The sequence below is a fragment of the Chenopodium album genome, chromosome 6, assembly GCF_948465745.1.
Source record: "Chenopodium album chromosome 6, dcCheAlbu1.1, whole genome shotgun sequence".
Taxonomy (NCBI): Eukaryota; Viridiplantae; Streptophyta; class Magnoliopsida; order Caryophyllales; family Amaranthaceae; genus Chenopodium; species Chenopodium album.
The window spans coordinates 11,584,532-11,603,991 of NC_137839.1; the positions used below are offsets into that span (position 1 = coordinate 11,584,532).

The 19,460-nt window shown below is 35.6% G+C and overlaps 1 protein-coding gene and 1 pseudogene across 1 annotated transcript; one reads left to right on the forward strand and one right to left on the reverse strand.

Moving 5' to 3' along the window:
- Positions 1-893: 893 nt before the first annotated feature.
- Positions 894-8,088, reverse strand: LOC145634596 (enhanced ethylene response protein 5-like). The gene is made up of 13 exons (XM_081686013.1): positions 7,905-8,088; positions 7,647-7,765; positions 7,460-7,553; positions 7,280-7,369; positions 5,250-5,315; positions 4,266-4,355; positions 4,103-4,159; positions 2,765-2,826; positions 2,052-2,139; positions 1,754-1,830; positions 1,590-1,664; positions 1,410-1,515; positions 894-1,328 (listed from the first exon to the last, which is right to left on the reverse strand). The coding sequence occupies exons 1-13, from the start codon at positions 8,070-8,072 to the stop codon at positions 1,197-1,199; spliced, it is 1,224 nt and encodes a 407-aa protein (XP_081542139.1). The 5' UTR covers positions 8,073-8,088; the 3' UTR covers positions 894-1,196.
- Positions 8,089-13,803: 5,715 nt separating this feature from the next.
- Positions 13,804-17,159, forward strand: LOC145635859 (nucleotide pyrophosphatase/phosphodiesterase 2 pseudogene; annotated as a pseudogene).
- Positions 17,160-19,460: the final 2,301 nt, after the last annotated feature.

Consider the following 19,460-nt stretch of genomic DNA (forward strand, 5'->3'; position numbering starts at 1 on the left):
GAACCGGAACCTGATCAACAGGTTCCGGGTTTAGAACCTACGGTTCCGAACAGGTTCCGGTTCCATATCAGGGTACCTTGAATTTTTGCTCACCCCTATTAATTACTATACCCTTTGTCACTATTTGTTTGCTCTATCGAACTTTTCACGGTTTTAAGATGCGTCTTAAAATGTAAATATCTCCATTTTTTTTTTTTTGAAACGAAAATAAATATCTCCATTTTTAATATGCGTAAATATTATAAAAACTTGATATTAATAAGATATACAATGAGATAAATTTTAACAAGAATCTTGTGGACTACCCGTGGCTAGCGTTGGTCTACAAGTCCGTAACGTTTGAGGCCTAATCCGTAACCTTTTTTGAGGCCTAATCCGTAACGACATTTGAGGCCTAATCCGTTACGTTTTTTGAGCCAAACCTACTATCAACCATACCAAGCCTAATCCATTGTCCTGCCCGATAGCCAAACTATAGAGGACTGTTAATTGGTGTATATTAATTCATCCCAAAAAAACTACATTAGCATCTTGATGCGAGAGAGATGCAGTTTGAAGGCAGTACTTGGTTACTCCCTGGTCAACCATATACCCTAGTGACGCAATTTTAACCTGCAACGGCTGCAATGTACGTCGTCAATAAACATGTATGTGCAAATTAACAATTAATATGGAGAAATACAAATCTTTCTTTCAGTTTATAAAATGAAGATTAATCTTATGGCACATGCCTATCTTATTCAAAATCTGCCTTCCCAGTTAAGTCACAACCTCTATTGTTGAGAGTTAGCTTGGGCCTAGTGAATCCCAACCTGCAATCGTAAAGGTGGAGACACAGTTTAGGTCTCAAATAATCGCATTGACGCTCTTCCATTTTAGTGCTATACCAGAGATACTAAGCCAAAGCACAAGAGATACAAATAAAATACATCCAGGTGAGATTGATTAGCAGTTTAGCACACAAGCCAATCTAGTATAAATTACAGGATTTTACAAGCCCAGTCAAAATTTGGAAGCAATGAGACCAAGCTACAGAAAGGTCTACGATCCCTTGGCTACTTTGAGCTGCATATCTGCGTTGGCTATCAATCGTTCATTCAGCAGTTGGAAGATATGCAACTGTCAACTTGTTTTGCATCAATTAGTTTGAGGCCATGACACTGAAGCATCAGAAAGATGTTAACCTTTTTTATGTATCACAGACCCACCGGCTTGCCCATTAGTTTGGGGAAAGGGTCTTGCTTGCTAAGAACTACGACTTTACTCTTGTGTGCAAAGTACCCTTTTATAAGGTTTTTGTGAATTAGAATTGCAACTATACATTCCACCTGCATCAAAGTATTAGCACAGAGATTAAGCCCCCATTGCAACTGGTCAATAGCAGAATTAATAAGTAAAAAAGCAATCACCTCATCAAGATCCATGTGTATCTGAAGCCATTTCAGTGCTTTGACTATAATGTCCAATTTCACCTGATGTGCTTTACTTGGATCTTTTTGTTTTTGGATGGTATAGCTACAAATGTGAAAAGATACATGAATAACCAGCTTGATGAGAACATGATGTATATGAAGATAATATGTGCTTACATTTTTTTCAGTAATCTTCTGTAAACTTGCAGCTCGAGTTTTTCTAATACAAGGTAAACACCTGATCTCAAGAACCTGAAAAAAACAAAATTCAATTCCACAATAGCAAATCAGCACACCCAATGAATAATTTTGAGGGGCCAAACATTAAAAACAAAATATACCTATCTTCGTGCTCTTGGAGAGCACACCGTAGTAGTCGGAGGTCACCTCTTCTAAGAGCTAAGACAACATCCCTGTACTGCATAATGCAAATACCACATATAAATGTACAACTTGAGTGTAACAAAAGCAGATCAAATATGTCAACAATAATAAAAATCCCAATGGTTGCTTTCTGCAAGTTTTTTAGGGAAAACGACGTTTTCTTTGCTAGGTTGTATTCCTTGGTACATGGAGAACACTTGGAAATTATTGAAATAGCAACAATTGAGAAGGCAAAAAACAAATAACATATTTCACCTCAAGAAGATTATACTTCTGCAACAGTAATTCTCCAGGCAAGATGCCTATGGAAAGCTTTACAGGTATCAGATATTTTAGGATCATCCTGTTATGTCCAAGAAACCAATATACATGTAAAAACAGAAAAAGAAGAATACAAAAGGATGCAGAAAAAGTAGGGAAACTCATATAAATGAATGTGAACTAAAGAAACCCATCCCTCTCTTCAATCATGTAAGAATAAGTAAAAAAAAATTGAGCATGAACATGGAATTTTGTCTATACAGTATAAAGAGCAGAGAAATTTCTGCTGTACTCCAGAACGTGCAAATGTGGAGACTGGAGAGAGCTGTTCAGGCAACATCTCATACCAAGAAATCAGAGATGCAAACTGAGGCTTCTTTGCCAAGGTGGAAAGGTTGCATAGATCAAAATTTAGTATGAAGGTTACTATAATAAACAAAATGAACATAAATTACAAATATGATATGCACAAGGGTGAGCTACAAAACTTGTTGGGATAAGAATGAAACAAAGCAGAATTCAGTAGATTTTTTCTTTTAACATGTATTTCTAACTGTCAATCATTTGAACCACAATGAAAAATATATACTTAGTATATGACTTTTGCTTGCAGAAAAAGGAATATCACTTGACCTACAAGTATAATGAGACTCTCAAAGAACGCAAGATATCAAGACCAGAGATTGCGAAGGGGATGCAAACAGTACCTTATATTGGCTGCATGGTCAGGATGGCAATGAGCCAGAGCATATGACAATTTCTCATCAGCCTGCAGGTTAGAGACACTGATTTTAGATACAAGGATATGCACTAGAACCATGAACAGAATTTTCCACTATAACTACCAAATCCAAAGGCAAAACTAGCAGACATTTTGTCCTAGGTTGATTCAGCAAGTGTTGTTTTGGATCTTGGTCGATCCATTATGACTTGTTAGTAGTAAACTAGTAATACAAACATATTGAGTGAACTGAGCTTTGGATCTTGTTCCCTTAACTGTGAGAGTTGTTAGTGATGCAAGAAGATCGAGGACTAATGAGTTTATGTTCAAGAGCGAGCCTCAAAAGCTGACTTTTTCACCCATACTTACAAGGGCTAGAACCAAAAGTTAAAATCTTAATTAATTCTTTATATTGTATTTCCTTACTTTCTTAGAATCTTTCAATATGTTGATTCCTACAGCCTGATCTGAGGCTACAAAACATATATGCAGCACCAGTGACTTTTCCCAGCCATTAATTAATTCCTTATGTTGTATTTCTTTAATTTTCAGGATCTATGGCTCTATAAATTGTTAAGTGTAAATGAATGAGAATTGGTCCTACGTAGCTGCCTCAAGCACCTAAATGAACCAGAATGACGTTAGTTTCCATGCTTAAAATCCATGCTCAAGTGCTCAACTGATTGGCCTCTCAGATGGAACATGTGTCCGGAAAGCTGTTTCACAGAGAGGTAGCAAACAAAGCTTTCTGACTCTTATTTTGGTTAATACATGAGTTAAGTAGGAATGGTGGCCATTCATTGACCTAACAAATAATGCTTGTATGAAACAATAGCAGTTTGCTTATTGGAGAGACCTTGAATTACTTTATAAATATCACAAAGGTTCAGACAATTGGAGCAAGGACAAATTTATTTCATGGACTTTCAAAATCATATGACCAGTCAAGAGATGCAGACACTGATTGCTCAGCTTAGAATGTTTGGGTTGTCAATCTGGAACTTAAAAACACTAATTGCTGATCTTTGTAATTCAGAACAGTCGTATTCTTATAATACTCAAGATTTATGAGCTGTATGTTTATTTCTAGATAAACTACAAGAGTACAAAGGAACCTAAATATTTCACAAAAAACATAGAGAGCTGTTTTTTTTTTTTAATTTATTTATTTTTTTGGTAAATAGCGTAGAGAGCTGTTTAATCACAGTTTCTTAACAACTTACAACTACAGCAGATCCTCCAACAAACATTTGTATAAGACGTAAGGTAATTTTACAGGTTTAATAAGATAAAATTATTGCTGTACAAAAACAGAAAATCTTACAGCTGGGAAATTTTCATTGAAAACTTCAAGTCGGCCCGTATAATACATGTAAGTCACCTGCCACAACATAGGAGTCCAACATCTCCTGAATATAAGCATATATATTGATATATGTATTTTGACAGCAATAAACAACGTTTGGAAACAATGCATTTTGAAGTACCTTATCTCTGGGTGGGAACTCCTCAAAATCAAATATACGAGCAGTCTCAATGCTTCTTATTACACTTCGACAGAGATGGACAGTACCAAGCTGTAAAAAGGCAAATAATACAAGTTCATCAAATCATGAGATCTCCATTCCTTGGACATAATCAAGATTATAGAACGATGAATTCACTAAACTAAGTCCAGTCATACATAACATGACATTAAAACTGTGTTTGGATAGCAATAGTGAAGGGAAAGGGAAAGGGAAAGAGAGGGGAAGGAAAAAGAGGGAAAGGAAAGGGAGGTGAGGTGAGGTGAGGGAGAAGGTGACCTTCCATTTTCCTTCCAAATCTCTCCAACAATGGAGGGATTTGATTTATTAAAAGGGAAAGGAAATGGATCCTTCCAATTCCCTCCCTTCCGTCCTTGCATTAGATATCCAAAGTTTGGAGTTGCTGCAAGTTCACTTAAGGAGCATCATTAGAAGCTAGAGTAAAGAAGAAAAATTCATGTCATAAATGCAGCAATGGCAGTTTTGTGGTGCTGCTCGAGTTTCCCAAAGAACCATGCTAGCCATTCACTGCTTTGGGAGCAATGGCAATTTTGAGGTGCTGCTCGAGTTTTTTAAAGAACCATGCCAGCTAGACATCTGCTTTGCGATAGAATTTCTTTTTAGCATCTTCTTGGGCTGAGGCAAAGGGAGCTTTTAGTAGTTGTTCAGTGGGAGATATAAAGAAACTGAGCTAATTTGTAATCTGATTTTGCTTCTGTTCATTTATTAAAAATAAAAATCCTATATTACACGGGTGAGCCCTGTTATAATTCTTACCTACATCAATTTCTAGTCTAATAGGTGAAAGAAACACCCATTAAATACTTATGATGGAGTGATACAATTAGCAATAACAGCACATATTTTACATGAGATAAGATCATTTGATTATGACAGAATGGAAAAGAAGGCATTAAAGAGATTAAAGCAACAATCAAAATGCACCTTGAAGTAGATTTTGAACAACTGACAAGTCACATGCAAAGCTCCAACACGTTTTGGCCCTTTTCCCTGCCAAACACAGCAGCTCATATCAACAGCATTCCATCAAAACAATGAATCTAAGCATGGTTCCTGGAACAGCCCTCTTCGATGCAAACAGGCAGAACTCAAGAAGACACAGCCACCATGCATATACATGATTTTCAAAAAGATAGGATGAGATGATAAGAAACCAAGAACAAGAGGCCACAAGATTTACCTAGTTTACAGTTTGCAAGTTTAGCCTACAGATATCTTACAATAAAGCTAACCAGATTATGTGAAGACAGGAGTCTGAAATTTACTCATCTTTTCGTCAAGTATTTGTTTCTTTCTTTCTAAGGTGATACACTGATGAGCAATAATCCTTTGTTTAAAATTTTCTTTCTTTCTAAGGTGATACACTGATGAGCAAAGACTTATCCCTAAGTTCAAGATTCAAAGTTTGGCTCTGTGTAGGGGGGATGATGAGCTTAAGTGGTCTGTTAGCTACTCTAGATCTTAGTTAGCTGAGTAGGGCTAAAGCGTTAAATAACACAACCAGAAAGACTCATGAGTTACGCTAGACTTTGACATTAAATTTTTACATGTAAAAATACTGGCTTGCATTTACTTGTAAAGACTTCACACTAGTGAGGATCCCAATATAATAGCAAAGATATCCAAAAATAGCTAAATGGTTGGAATTATTTTTAATTTGGTTCAAGATGTAAACTACATTAAACTTCAAGTTTTTGAGTTTGATAAAGTTGGAGCTTGGAAAGCTTCTAACGAAGTTGAGATCACCTGAGACTAGCTACTCCAAGTTGGAGTTTGATCTAAATCATTATCAGCCTTAGCTTCACCTAAAGGTGTGCTCTTTTCACCTTTATCTCACTCATCTAAATTTAATAACTTATCTTGAACCTATCTAAACTTATTGGTCCTAAAATTAACCAGAACATATTAAAACTTTATTAACCTTCAATTACCTTTGTTAACCTTGGAACTTAACTTATGGCCCTGAACTTTATTTATCGAACCTATTAGCCCAAGAAACTTAGCAAGTGAATATAAAGTGAGGAAAAACTTTAAAGTTATCATCACTTTCTCCATCCCTATATGATAGGCCATATGTCTTTTTTGGTCTTCCCATATATAAAAAGTGAAGAATATTTGTAGTACTTTAACTAAAATACTTAGAAATGACCAATCTAATGAAGCCTAACAAAGAACAAATAGAGGGAGTATTAGGCATGCCTTACAATTTGTCATGGCCTCCAATTCCAGGTCTAGGCCTCTTAATATTTCCATTTCCAGCCTACTTCACACAATCTATGAGGCAATGGATAATGTCCATTAAGGATCTAAGTAAGGCAATTTTCTAACTTGCAGACCTAAAGTCAAAAAGGTGCTCAGAGTACACTTTAATGCTTGAAATCGTCTTGAATTACCTCAGCAAAGTAGTATAAGTTTTTTTCATTACAAAAACAATAGTGAATCTAACTTCCAAATTTTCTAATTGATCTGAATACGTGATATTAGTATAATGATGCATTACTATGAAATTCTCGAATTCATTTTTACAACTTACATCACAATATGTATTAAGTGAATTTAACTCGTGAACACCATTTAAACAACAGAATTGTGTACTCACAAGGAGCTCGCAACTCCAAAATTATTATAGTGATATGAAGAATTTACTTATAAACCTAACAAACTTTTCCCCAAACTCCCTAAAACTATTTTCGACTAAATTCCCAAAATAAACCCTTTACTTTCCTGGATTCTCAAAAAAAAAAAAAAAAAAAAAAAAAAACATGATAACTTGATGGCATACCACGGTCATGTCCTCACCTAACCAGTAACATGCCTTCAAAGCTTCAATTTTCCTTTCGAAATATACAATATAAACCCACAAACTACAAAAAGCAGCAATGATAATAAAAGCATTGTATATGCTGAATCAAAAACGAAACTAAAGGGACTAAGAAGGAAGTGAAGAAACATACAGCAAGGACACCGAAAACTTTCATGAGAAAAGAACCAGCCGCCTTCAATTTGTCCGGGGTTTTACCATTTGATGCCAACTCTCTATCAGCCTATGATCACAGCACACAAAATAATTCAAACAAATGCCATAACCAATGCCAATAACTATCCAACTATAGTATAGTTTACATCAATCATACCCTCTCAGCAATAATCCTAATCTCATAAGCAACAATATATAACGCTTCCAACGCCCACGCCGATTCCCAGTTCCGAAATTCCTGTATAAATGCACTAAACAATCACCCATTCCAAATTACAACCTACCCTTAATAATTCAATAAAAATAAATCAATCTCAAATTAAATGAACAAAAAAATATCATACTTAGCAAATTTCTCATAGGAATTATAAGAATCAACCAATTGACCAAGCTTGTAACACTGCAAAGCTCGAAGCAAAGGAACCAAAGTTTCATGTGATTGTCTAATCAACCTACTCACATCCTGTAAGATTCAATCAAAACCCATAAAATTGTAATACAATATAAGATTGAAAGACAATTACTTTAATAATAATAATAGTAATAATTAAGAATTGAAATAGTTTCATAAGCATAAACCCTAGGATGAAGAAGAGAAAGACCTGGAAGATGTTGAGGGCGTCGGCAACAGAGAGGAGTTTGGGATTGTTGGAGGAGAAAGAAAGAAGACGACGAAGTAAAGGTCCGTTTTGAGTAGCAATGGCATCGGAGTAGTTGTTGAGGTAATCTGTTATTCTTCTGTGCGCTTCGCCCATGCTTATGTACGCCATTGTTATTGGTTTCTTGCTCTAGTGCTTGCAAAGCAGCAACTGGGGAGTTTTGAAGTGAAGTTGTAACAGGCAATAGATCACCAACAGCCAATACTTTTAGTACTCGCAAGACAACTCACAAGACAAGACTCACAAAGTCACAAGGGATGTGATTATGTGAAAAAAAAAAACTATTTAGGGCTAGTTTGGGTTAATAACTCAGTGTTGGTTTGGAATCGGAAAATTTATTAATTTGGCGTATTGAAACTTGATTATTAATTTAATTGTTGGAGTTTTTTTTTTTTTTTTTTTTTTTTACAAATTATTTTTCATATTTAAAAGTTTAAAATTGATATTCCGTAATAAATATTAAAAATCGCGCATTACATGGGAGTAGTTCTAACAATCTTTATACCTTGAAAAGTACAAGATTACTCTTATAAATAGTGTAATTTCAATTATACCTTTCAAAATATGTATTTATATGTTAATGACAGCACACCAAATAATTGGATATTTAGCTATTCAAATCATCTATGAGATGGCATTCTGTTATTCTCTTGCCAATTAGCATTCTGTTATTTTGGTACAATGAATGTATTAGATTCTCTGCCAGTTAGTTAGGCTCAGCACCTTAGTGCATGTAATAAAGTTGTGATGGTGTAATGGTTTAAATCAAGCAATCAGAATATCTTTCTTTATTCTCTTCTCCTAATCTCTTCTCTAATTGTATTTCCTCTACATTATTGAATTATTTGCATCAGATTTCTTTTAGTTATCATGGTATCAAAGCCAATCAATGTAGTGATAGAATATCATCTATTGATTGTTATTCTATTATTCTTTTTTTCCCTTATATTAAATCTCTTTTCTTCTCTTCTTCTCTCCTCTTTCTCCTAATCTTCTTCTGCATCAATGGCTGGTGGTGGCAAGATCTCATTTCAGGATATGCTAAATCCTTTTTTTCTTCACCCTTGTGATAGTGCTACTTTGGTGCAAGTAGACAAGCTGCAAGGATCTTCTTACTACAGGGTTTGGCGTAGAACAATGGAGATTAATCTTTCCTCCAAACGCAAGCTTGGATTTGTGCTTGGTACAATTGAGAAACCAATTGATGATGAATTAAAAGCTGAGCTCTGGAACACCTGCAATGACATGGTAATTACCCAGATCACTCATAATGTTTCTTCCAATGTTAAGAAATCTATTATAAACTTAATAAGGATATATTTGAGATAACACAAAACTCCATGCTTGTGAATGAATATTATACATTATTGAACGCTTTCTAGGAAGAATTAGATGTTATGAACATGCTGCCTGCTATATCTAATCTTAGTGTAGAAGTGTAAAACCTTTTGAATGCTTTTAACGCTCAGAGAGAGAGGAGGCAAAACTCTTCCAATTTCTGAATGGATTGGATGAGGCATATAACCCTCAAAGAAGTCATCTGCTTCTCATGATTCCCTTGCCTTCATCAGAGACTACTAATGCTACTATGTAACAAGAAGAGGCTCAGAGAGAGGTCTTGAACCTCAACAAGTGTGCAAGTGATCCAATGGCTCTGTATAGAAAACCTGTTGGAGCTAACAAATCATTTGTGGGTCCACAACATTTGGTCTTAAAGGCCATAGAAGTGACAAGTGTTGGACTATCATTGGCTATCCCAGTTGGCATTCTAAGCATAACCATTCAACACCTCTTAATAGATCTAAATCCATTGGTGCTCAGAGATGGAATTCTAGTCCTAAAATGGTGGTTCAAAAATTGTTGTTGTGGCTCAAACCAATTCAGATAATGGTGGGTTGTTGTTCACACCCCAACAATTGGAACAATTAGCCAAAACGATGCCTAAGTTGATGACTCAGGCTAAAGGTTTTGAGACTGATATCATTTCTCAAGCATGATCTCATGTGATGCTGCAGTAAGCTCAAGTGAGTGGATCATAGACTCTAGAGCATCGAATCATATGGCACCACACTTGAAGAATCTGAGTGAAATTAAAGGAGTGTGTATAACACCCCCAAAATCAATCTTCCCACTAGTGACAAGGCTGAGACCACTCACATGGGAAATTCTGTACTTGAGACAGGTCTCACACTTGTGATGTGTGTGCCATTGTTCAAGCACAATCTTCTATTAGTGTAGAATCTAATTCACAACAGTCAATGTGAAGTGCGGTTCTATCCAAGCTACTTCCTGATTCTTGACACTAACACAAAGAAAATCAGAGGTTTGGGAAGAATAAGAGATGGTTTGTACTATCTAGTGAACCATCTCACAGATCCTTGGGCACAGGACATCTTGCTTAAAGGCAAGATGACTTCTCTTAGCTTAAATAGCAACATTGAAAAAGAAGTGACCAATGAAACAAAATCTCTCACCCTTTGGCATCACAAACTAGGACATGCATCTCTTGGAAAACTTAAGCATATAGCCTGTGTGAAACCCTACACTCAGCAAACTACAAAGGTTTGCATCACTGTCCTATGTCAAAGTTCACCAAGCTACCATATACTCTGAGTGATTCACATGTCTTTTGAATTGATTCATATGGAAATTTGGGTTCCATATAAAGTTTTCTCTATAGGCAAGTACAAGCTAATTCTAACCATAGTGGATGATAACAGTAGGAATACTTTGGTATATTTACTTCCATACAAATCAGACTCTCTCAAGACTTTGGAAACCTTTCACTCATATGCTCAGACACATTTTCAGGAAAAAAAAAAATCAAGTTTATAAGGTCTGACAATGCCTTGGAATTTGATGATGGCCCTTGTCATTTATTCTTTGTCAAACATGCCATTATTCATCAGACATCATGTGTAAAAAAAAAACTCAGCAGAATGCAAGGGTGGAAAAAAAGTGTAGGCATGTGCTGGAAGTAGCAAGAGCATTGAGGTTCTAAGCTTCTATGCCTTAGTTATATTGGGGAGAGTATGTTTTGACTGCAACACACATTATTCTTAACAACAGAACTACATTTAAGGGTTTGTCTCACAAATCACACAATTATGATCACTTGAAAGTATTTGGCTGCTTGACATTTGCTTATAATCCAGAGCATCCAACTAATAAGTTTGAAGCCAGAGGGGTACCTTGTCTTTTCTTAGGGTATCCAGCAACTCCAGAAAGGTTACAACATAAAAACCTGATAACCAAACAAACCTTTGTTTCCAGGGATGTCATCTTCCATGAGCATATCTTTTCGTACCACTCTTCCTCTCAATATTCATATATGCAACCCCTTGTATGAACCTATTACTACTAACTTCCTTAATTTTGCAGACACTAAGTCTGATGACACTCCACCTACCTCACCTACTTCACACTCTAGCCCTTTAACTCAATATGATGACATCACGTCTTCCACACCTCAAAAATTTCCTATAACAACTACCTCACCAAAATCTTCTCCCATTCCACCTCCATTAAGAAAATCGACCAGAGATCATGTTCCCACCTGTTTGGAGCAAATATTACATCATGCTCAACAAACCATCCTTTCACATTTCCAATCTTGTTGTTACCACCATTCAACTTGATTTCAATTGTCTCTTGTCATCTCTAACCAAGGAAACTGATCCAATTCACTTTAAAGATGTTGTTAAGCACTCACACTAGGTCAAAGCCATTAATTCTGAGCTAGAAGCTAATACCTGGGACATCACTACATTACCGGTTGGTAAGAGTGTCATTGGATGTAAATGGCTTTATAAAACAAAATACAACCCTGATGGCAGCATTGAAAGACAGAAATCCAGACTAGTCATTCTTAGGTGCAAGTAAAAGTATGGCATAGACTACTCAAAAACTTTTGCTCCAGTTGCAAAAATGACAATTGTCAGAACACTATTAGCAGTTGCAGCTCTGGAAGATTGGTTTGCTGTGCAAATGGATGTCACCAATACAGTTCTGAATGGCAATCTCTTAGAAGATGTATACATGAAACTGCCTCAAGGATACACATGACTTAGGAGTAGAATACAGAAATTTGCAGATATTTCTCTTGTTCCTAAAGCTGATCCTACCTTAGTGTGAAAGATAAAGAAATCATCGTATGGGCTCAAGCAAGCTCCAAGACAATTGTTTCACAAGTTGTCTTGCATCTTGCTTCAAATGAGCTTCACGCAATCCAAATTTGATTACAGTCTCTTCACAAAAATCAAAGACAACTCTTTCACTCTTGTCTTGGTCTATGTGGATGATCTTCTCATATGTGGCAATAACATGTCAGAAATCAACAGTCTAAAAACTCTCTTGTCTGAGGTCTTTCACATGAAGTATCTAGGTCCTGTAAGATATTTTCTAGGTATTGAAATAGACAGATCAAGAGCTGGCTTCTTTCTCTTTCAAAAGAAATACACTATAGATATTCTTAAAGAGTTTAGTATGATGTAAACCGAACCTTTACAGCTTCCAATGGGCAGTCACCTAAAATTAACTGCAAATAAGGGTTATATTCTTCCTGATCTTGGCTTGTATCAGAGATTACTTGGTAGACTCATCTACCTAACTATTACAAGAACTGACATTGCCTTTTCAGTTCAGATATTAGCTCAATTCATGCATTAGCCTACTACAGTCCATTTGCAAGCTGCAAAAAGACTACTCAGATATCAAGTTGGTACTATATCTCAAGGTATTTCAAAGCTAACAACTTACTGTGACAGTGACTGGGCTAGCTGTCCTATCTCCAGGAAATCCACAACTGGTTGCTGTATTTTTCTAAGTGACTCCTATGTTTCCTGGAAAGCTAAGAAGCAACCCGTCATTGCTCATCCATCTACAGAAGCAGAATATAGAGCCATGACTCTTACTACTTGTGAGGTGACTAGGCTCACAACTCGATCTCCTACAAGATCTAGGATTGAAGAATTTACCACCAACTGTTCTGAAGTGTAATAATTAAGCTGCCCTTGCTATTGCTGCTAATCCCGTTCTACTTGAGCGCACAAAACATGTAGAGATTAATTGCCACTATGTTTGAGATCAGATTCACCAAGGCACTATCAAGACTGAGAAGATTGCTTCCTCTAACCAGATTGCTGATATTCTGACAAAAGTCCTTCTTGTTTAACTGCATAATCAACATGTTCACAAGCAGGGAGCATTTTTTTTTTTTTTCCTTTCTAGCGATGACAATTTTATATGGATATCCATTAACCCGATCCACCCGCTATAATAAATGGACGATAATCTGATTTAAATGGATGACTGACAGATGATGGATGAAATGGGTGACGAACGGATCGGATTTTGATGGAGCTCCAAGCCATCCATCATCCGCTAACCACCTGATCCATCATCCACGCGATATATTTAAAAAAACAAAAGAGGAAATATACTAATTAGTTGACCCTTCATGAAATACACTCAGTACAGTGTATACATTGCTCATGTAAATTATTTTAATAAAACATCCTAATACTCTTAGTGGCATTTTTTGCTCTTCTATACCCCTTTTAATTACTATCAATCTTGCCATTGCTAGTGACTGTTAAGTGTTTGATTGCACAAGGTTAAGAAAGCCCAAGTTGAAGAAGGAGCCACATATAATGACGATAAGTTAATTAATGTTGTATGTCATTTTTAAATTACTGTGTTTTTTTTTATTATAATATTTAATTTTAAGAGAAGTTAATTTTATTATCATTATCACCCGCTAAGCACCCAATCCATCCGTTTCACCTGCGGATGATGCATGGATCGGATATGGATGATGAGTTAGGCGGATGACGGGTGGATCGGATGGAGCAACAGATGGATGCGGGTAAGCTACATCCGACCCGAATTTGATCCATTGTCATTCCTATGCCTCACTCATTAGCTTGAGGGGGGTTATTAAGGACATCACACCAAATAATTAGATATGTAGCTATTCAAATCATCTATGTGCTGGCATGTTTTTTTTTTTTTTTTTTTTTTTTTTTTTTTTTTTTTTTGTGGTCATTTAGCATTATGTTACTTTGGTACAATGAATGTATTAGATTCTCTGCCAACTAGCAAGGCTCAGCTCCAAAGTGCATATGTTAAAGCTGTGATGGTGTAACGGCTTTAATCAAACAATCAGAATCTCTCTCTCTATTCTCTTCTCCTAATATCTTCTCTAATCATTTTTCCTCTGCATTGAACATTAGATTTCTTTTAGTTATCATTATATGTTTACCTTTATTAATATGCACATATTTTTTATATTTTGTTTTCATTAAAGTTAATTATTTTTTTTTGTTTTGCCTCCATTTATGTTAATTGCTTGTTTTTTTTTTTTTAAAAAAAAAAAAAACTATTTAGAATAATGTGCAACAATTAAAAAAGCTCTTCGAACAAAGCTAGCTATGGTGCGCGCATTAGCCATCCTAGTAATTATAATTATGATAATTTTAAAAACTGACAATTGAAAAATGAAAACAATTTTTTCGAATTTATAATTTTTTCATGGAAGTTGTTTTGGAGCTTCTCCATTTTCAACTTTCTCCATTTTCAACTTCTCACTAACAGAATAAATTGGCCTAAAATGAAAAAAAAAAAAAAAAAAAACCTTGAATTTTCACAAAAATGGTACCACAATATGCCCAAATATGCCCTATCTCACCAGCAAAAATAGGCTGAAAATCCTAGTGCAATCCACCAACCACTAAGGCACTAATCATCCACTACATCCTTCCCACCAATTTCAACGTTTCTTTCACTTTCACCATCCTCCTCAACTCAACTCCAAACACCATTCCACCATCTTCATCTTCCTCCATTTTCTCTCTCCTCCTCCATACCCAAAACCTTAATCCCACTCTCTTCATTCTTCAATGGAGTCCTCAGATCTCCACCACTCAACAACCTTCCCAACCATCCACCCAAACTCCAAAACAGCCCTCCTCTCCTTCGACACAGATCCACCCAATTCCCCAAACCCAACTTCCCATTCCAAATTCCTCACTCTCTCTCTCCTCCTCACCACATTCATCTCCCTCATCACTGCTATCGCATTCGCCTCTCTTTTCTTCTCCGCCACTTACGGATCGTCAATTGATAATAGTAACATCACAGCTCGTCGTCTCACTAAACTGACCCACCCCGTCGTACTGTTAATTTCATCAGACGGGTTTCGATTCGGGTACCAATTCAAAGCTCCGACACCCAACATTCATCGCATTATCAACAATGGCACTGAAGCTGAACTTGGGTTAATCCCTGTTTTTCCAACACTAACATTCCCTAATCATTATTCGATTGTAACGGGTTTATATCCGGCTTTTCATGGGATTATTAATAATTATTTTGTTGATCCTAAGACAGGTGAGAAATTCTCAATGGCTAGTCATGAACCTCACTGGTGGCTCGGAGAACCCTTGTGGGAGACCGTGGCGAAGCGAGGCGAGAAGGCGGCGACGTACTTTTGGCCTGGCTCTGAGGTAATTAAAGGTGACTGGAATTGTCCTGTTTATTATTGTGAACGTTATAATGGGTCTGTGTCTTTTGAGGATCGTGTTGATAAGATCATTAGTTATTTTGATTTGCCAAGTGAGGAAATTCCGGTTTTCATGACATTGTATTTTGAGGACCCGGATCATCAGGGTCATCAGGTTGGGCCGGATGACCCTGAGATTACTCGGGCCGTGGTTAGGATTGATGAGATGATTGGGAGATTGATTAAGGGGTTGGAGGAAAGAGGGGTGTTTGAGGATGTTAATGTTATAATGGTGGGTGATCATGGGATGGTTGGTACTTGTGATAGGAAGTTGATATTTTTGGATGATTTAGCTCCTTGGATTGAGATTAATTCGGATTGGGTTCAATCTTATACTCCATTGCTTGCGATTACTCCTCCACCGGAGTTTTCTGCTAAGGAGATTGTTGCAAAGATGAATGAGGGTTTGCAATCAGGGAAAGTTGAGAATGGGAAGAATTTGAGGGTTTTTCTTAAGGAAAATCTCCCTAGTAGGCTTCATTATGCTGATAGTTATAGGATTCCGCCTATAATTGGGCTTCTTGAAGAGGGTTATAAAGTTGAGCAGAAAAACTCTAACAAGACTGAATGTGGAGGTGCTCATGGCTATGATAACGCGTTCTTCTCCATGAGGACTGTTTTCATGGCTCATGGTCCTAAGTTTGCCAGGGGAAGAAAGGTGCCATCATTCGAAAATGTTCAAATATATAATTTGGTTACTTCGATACTCAACATAGAAGGAGCACCGAACAATGGGAGTGATTCATTTCCGAACTCTGTTCTTTTGCCTGATGCATAGGATTACACTTAATAATCACTAACGGAGTGAGAATTCATGGCTAGGCTTTGAATGCTTTATCATGTTGTGGATGTAGTGTACTTGTGTAAATACTTCACTCTACTCGGGTTACATATGTCGCTCAACTTTTGGATATTGGATGTGATGTATGCTACGGAGTATAACAATGAGTGTATAATTCAGGAATCTGGTAGTCAAAATCTCAATCTTTCATTTCCAACAAGAATGATGGATTTCTCATTTGCAAGCTATGCTATGCTGTTCTAATGGTTTTTTTCCCTCCTCTTTAAGGTTGATGCATCTTATTTTCAACTTACTATTTTTTATCAGTATGTTCTTCATCCCATCCCAAGAAGCTTTAATTCAAAATTTAGTTATATGCATGAGATCTGCAAAAGTACTATCCAAAGAGGTATAACGGTCTATGCTAAGTCACCGCCCTCTCTAAATGCCACACATCAAAACAACTGATAGCTTGCAGGACTTCTGAAACTACTTGCCGATGTTTTCCAAAGCAAACCTTTGTGGATTTACAGTTCATTGCACCAACCATTTGCAGCCTTGTAGGAGCTACTGCTGCATTCTCCTTCATATCGTGCACAGTGGGTGCTTGCTCTTGAGGAGTTCCATGTATCGATATGCTTTTGGTGTTTTTTCTCCTGATCATAGAAAGTTGGAAACCACATTTTCCTTGACAGTTGCACAATTTCTGCTCATTATTAATTTGAACAGCATTGTTATCTTTCTTTCATTGCCTTCCTGAAGTAATTTCTGTTCATCCGAATCACTGTCCTCTACAGCAGCAGGCTAATGTGTGTTTTTTGTATAGTAACTAAATTGAGGTTTTCTGCAACATTTCATACTAGTATAAAACACCAATTTGAGAACTTGTTCCTGCTTCCTAGTTCATTTTCATTAGACAATCCGATCAATATTTTAAATAGCGATTTGAGTTATTTTAAGGGCCCTTTTTAATGAGGTGAAAGATGAGGGAGGGCTATTACTGTATTATTAATGCTAATCTAGTTCTTCCAAAACAATGACATTTCACATGAAAATAGTATAAGAATCAAAATACTTTTATACTAGAACGGTTTTTACAAAATTTCTTATGCATATCATCAGCCTTGTAGATTCATAGTCGGAAAAGAGTATGTATTTCTAACCTCCTCCTGCGGCAGACTGGAAGTATCATAGCTCTCCTGCCGCAATCGCACGAGATTAGCGGCTAGAAGCGTTGTGTACTTGTTGCCTTGTTGGCTGCTATTCTATGTTGTTGTAGACTACTCTTAACAATTGTATGGCTACTACATACAGTAGTAAAAAAATTATTTTCTCTATTTGCAAAAGGTCTTCCTATGACGGTGATTGTTTTACAAAGAATGTTTAATCAAAGACTTGAGTTTTAAAACAAAATGAAATCATACTTCATAGGGGTGAGCAAAAATTCCGGGTACCCGAAATTAGAACCGGAACCGGTAAGGAACCGGCGGGTCCGAAACTGAAATTGGACCCGGTGGTTCCAATTCTGGGTAATAAATTAAGGACCCGGTTATAACCAATTCCAATTCTCATCTTTTTGGAACCGAAACTGGTTGGGTACCCGGTTACCTAATATATGCTAAACAAAATATATTTTAGATAATAAAAATATGTTGAATGTATCTAATTTGTAAATTTAAAAAGTATTATTAATACCTAACATAAATACAAATGGCTTAATGCATATAAAAATATAAGTATTAAACGCTAAAAATGAACCTAACTAAAATAAGAATTATAATCTTCTATAACTTTATACTAAAGGCGAAACCAGGAATGACACATGTCATCTCCTGGTTAAAAATTTTCCCTCCAAAAGTTTTTTTTTTTTTTTTTTTTTTTTTTTTTTTTTTTTTTTTTTTTTTTTTTTTTTTTTTTTTTTTTTTTTGGCCAAAGCTTCTTAGAAAAGTTTTTAATACAAATATATGCAATAATATTTCATTTCCTATTTGATAAGTATATTCTATTTGTACACATTCAAACAAAGATATTATTTTTTCATACAATAATATGCAATAATAGTTTGCTATCTATAACTTTGTAATGTAATTCATAGTTATTTTTATTATTCGTGCATATATTATTCTCTCTGTTTTCTTTAGTGTGATAAATTTTTTTTAAAAAATTATAATCTATCTATCTATAACTTTATACTAAAGGCGAAACCAGGAATGACACATGTCATCTCCTGGTTAAAATTTTTCTCTCCAAAAGTTTTTTTTTTTTTTTTTTTTTTTGGCCAAAGCTTCTTAGAAAAGTTTTTAATACAAATATATGCAATAATATTTCATTTCCTATTTGATAAGTATATTCTATTTGTACACATTCAAACAAAGATATTATTTTCTTATCTATTTATAACTTTATACTAAATGCGAAACCAGGAATGACACATGTCATCTCCTGATTAAAATTTTTCCCTCCAAAAGTTTTTTTTTTATTTTTTTGGTCAAAGCTTCTTAGAAAAGTTTTTAATACAAATATATGCAATAATATTTCATTTCCTATTTGATAAGTATATTCTATTTGTACACATCCAAACAAAGATATTATTTTTTTTATACAATAATATGCAATAATAGTTTGCTATCTATAACTTTGTAATGTAATTCATAGTTATTTTTATTAGTCGTGCATATATTATTCTCTCTGTTTTCTTTAGTGTGATAAATTTTTTTAAAAAAATTATAATTACAGAACTTTCATCCTATTTTGCAATCAAAATCTTTTGTGTGCCCCGGGTGTGCAGTAATTTATTGTACATCAGCAATTCTCACACGTGTGCCACTAATAAATTCATTATCCCCAATACTCTGTATTATTCTCTCTCCTCTCTCTCTCTTCCAACAAACTACCAAATTTACGACCACATTCAACCTCAAATTACAATAAGGTTGTTGTTAGGATGATCTCTCATAGAGTTTCGCTTCCTTTGATCTATATTTCTCAGTCTGCAATTGATTTTTCGTTTTATCAAATTTCGAACCCTAACATTCTTAAATTGTTCTTTTTTTTTTATGCTACATTCTTAAATTGTGATATTTCGCTCTCAAATTTTTCTGATTTAGGTTTCTAATTGATATTCCGATCAAATTTCTGAGCCTTCATAACTTTGGAT

Excerpts from the sequence above, each read along its gene's own strand:
- LOC145634596 (XM_081686013.1), bottom strand. The coding sequence starts at position 8,072 with ATGGCGTACATAAGCATGGGCGAAGCGCACAGAAGAATAACAGATTAC. Across the intron at positions 4,356-5,249 it reads TGTTCAAAATCTACTTCAAG|CTTGGTACTGTCCATCTCTG; the intron begins GTGCATTTTGAT and ends GCCTTTTTACAG. Across the intron at positions 4,160-4,265 it reads AGTTCCCACCCAGAGATAAG|GTGACTTACATGTATTATAC; the intron begins GTACTTCAAAAT and ends ATGTTGTGGCAG.